Below are 2,632 nucleotides of genomic sequence, written 5' to 3' on the forward strand. Positions count from 1 at the left end.
GATTTACATTGGATGAAAATAGGTATTTAAAGCTCTACCGGACAGGGCCAAAGAAGAACAAGCCAGCTATGGGTTCATTAGTGAAAATAAATAGTTATAATTGGCTCACTAGTCAATTGTGAGCCATCATATTTCATAAAAAAATGTAAAAGTCGTGAAAAACGACCAACCCAAAACAAGAGCTTAGCTAATTATATTTAGGACGGATAAAAATACTGCATTTGGTTGATAACATATGAGATTCAGTCCTTAACGCTATAGGTACCACCAATAATACACAAAGCCAAGTGATAAGAACCGGAGAACATCTTAAGAAAACATTAGCACAGTACTTAGTACTATTATAGCAATAGCAGTCCAATTAATCTGAAGTAAGAATAAGAAAGAAATTACACTGGCATCGTGCTTTCCGCCAATCTCAAAGCACCTGCACTGACCCGGGGTCGGCCTTCTCGTTCGAGATCAATGGCTCGTAGCGCCTCCTGTCCGCCCTGTCCTCATCGTGCTCCCCTTTCTCGGGCCCGGCTCCCCCTGCCGCGGCCGCCGCCGCCGACGCGTGGCCCCCGCCCTTCCCAGCGTCGGACATCTCCACGTCTGGAGAGGACGACGATGTCAGCGCCTGCGCCCGCCGCGCCTGCGCCTCCCAGTCGGTGGATCCCACGGCGTACAGCATGAGCCCGGCGCAGCAGACCTGGGCGGCGAGGAGCCCCAGCCATAGCCCAACAAAGCCCACGCCGTACCAGAACGCAAGGACGACGGCGACGGGCATGCCCACAAGATAGAAAGCGCCGAGGTTAACGTGCGCGGCTCGCGACGGCCGCGCGCTGCCGCGGAGTACGCCGCAGCCGACGGTCTGCGGGCAATTGCCGAGCTCGCAGAGCCCTACGACCGGCAGCGCGGCGGCAGTCAGGCGGAGGATGTCGGCGTCGGCGGTGAAGAGTCGACCCCATGCGTGGCGCATCCCCGCTGCGAACGACATGGCCACGAGCCCCATCACGGCGGCGCCGACCACGGCCACGCGGGCCGCAGCGCGCGCGCGGCCTGGGCGATTCGCGCCCAGCTCGTTTCCCACGCGGGTCGACACGCCGAAGCCCAGGGACGACGGGAAGACATACACAAGCGCCGTCGTCTGCATAAGCACGCCCATGGACGCCACCGCTGGCTTTGGCTCCGGCAGTAGCCCGCACAGCAAGATCATCACCTCGTACCACCACCACTCCAAGCACACCGACACGCAGCTAGGAGCGGCCAGCCGCGCGAGCTGGCCCCATCCGGCGAGCCACTCCGCCGTGGGACCCCATGCCTCCCGCAACGCCGTGTCGCGCCGGCTGACGTGCGCGAGCAGCACGCCGAGTAGCACGAAGTTTGAAGCCGACGCCGCGGCGGCAACCCCCTCGGCACCGAGCCCGAGTCGCCCCACCAGCACGTAGTTGGCCAGCACGTGGAACAGCACGGCTGCGCCCGCGGCGGTGGTGAGCGGCTGCGTGATACCTTGCGACCGGAGGTAGACGCGTAGCGGGTGGATCAGGGAGAAGGTGAAGAGGTCGGGGAGGGAGAACAGGAGGTACTGCTGCGCGAGCACCGTGATCTCGCGGTCCTGGCCGAGGAAGAAGAGGATCTTTGACATGTTGAGCCACAGCGCAGAGAGCGGCAGCGAGCAGCAGAGCAAGAAGAGAACAGAGCGGTAGAGCGTGAGGCCCAGGAGCCTCGGCTGGTTGGCGCCAAACGCCTGAGAGCAAAGCGGGTCCATTCCGAGGGAGAGCCCAGAGAGCACTGAGTAGCCGGTGATGTTGGCGAAGGCGACGGCGAGCGAACCCGCCGCTAGCTGGAGGTCGCCGAGGGAGCCGAGGAAGAGCATGGACAGCGCTGTGCGGGAGTAGAGCAGCAGCGCCGTCAGCGCGATCGGGCACGCCAGCCGGCACAGTGCCACCGCCTCGCGGAAAGTCTCGCCACCAGTCACAGTCAGGAGCACGGCGTGGCCGTCAACCCTGTGGCACTTGAGCTGGGGGTGACAATGAGCGCCGGCCGCGTCGCCCCCGTGCCCGTGAACATCGGCGCACTGGGCCAGCGTGACATAGACGTGGTGGAGGCCCTTGCCACCGGAGACTGCCACCGGTGGCGCCGACGGCGCAGGGGTGGTGGTGCACATCGGTCCGCTGTTTTGCGTGCTGCAGCTGCAGCTTAGAGATCGAGAAGAGTGGGCGAGACTAGTAGCAGAGCAGAGTTTAGAGCTTGGTGGTGTACTTGGTCGGGGACACCCTGTGCAGGGGTGCAGAGTGCCGGAGCCAGAGCGAGTGCATGGGGTTTTATAAGGATGACGACGGCTTTGTGTTAACCTCTTGAAAGTACTCCTCCGAATGTGGATCAAGTTTCATTTTCCTTTTTTACTCTCCAGTCTCTATGGTACGAAATGGTTTGTGCTTGCCCCGGAGATTGGTGAAAATCTTCGATCTGTACCTGGTTGCACGGTCCCGCCAAAAACTTTTTGAAGATGTATAATCTTCGATAAGGTTTGTTGAGGCGGAAATTCTCGATCGTTCATTGGATTGACCGGATGATCTTGTGAAGGCGTTTTTTTGGACCCTCTATACACCAGGTACGAGAAAACGTTTTCATCATGAGTTACTTTTCT

At 59.7% G+C, this 2,632-nt stretch overlaps 1 protein-coding gene across 1 annotated transcript; it reads right to left on the bottom strand.

Moving 5' to 3' along the window:
* Nucleotides 1-207: 207 nt before the first annotated feature.
* LOC123151701 (protein DETOXIFICATION 52-like) lies at nucleotides 208-2,264 on the bottom strand. Its single transcript, XM_044571370.1, has one exon. The coding sequence runs from the start codon at nucleotides 2,147-2,149 to the stop codon at nucleotides 419-421; it is 1,731 nt and encodes a 576-aa protein (XP_044427305.1). The 5' UTR covers nucleotides 2,150-2,264; the 3' UTR covers nucleotides 208-418.
* Nucleotides 2,265-2,632: the final 368 nt, after the last annotated feature.

Source organism: Triticum aestivum, chromosome 7A, assembly GCF_018294505.1.
Source record: "Triticum aestivum cultivar Chinese Spring chromosome 7A, IWGSC CS RefSeq v2.1, whole genome shotgun sequence".
In the NCBI taxonomy this organism is placed as follows: domain Eukaryota; kingdom Viridiplantae; phylum Streptophyta; class Magnoliopsida; order Poales; family Poaceae; genus Triticum; species Triticum aestivum.

Excerpts from the sequence above, each read along its gene's own strand:
- LOC123151701 (XM_044571370.1), bottom strand. The coding sequence starts at position 2,149 with ATGTGCACCACCACCCCTGCGCCGTCGGCGCCACCGGTGGCAGTCTCC.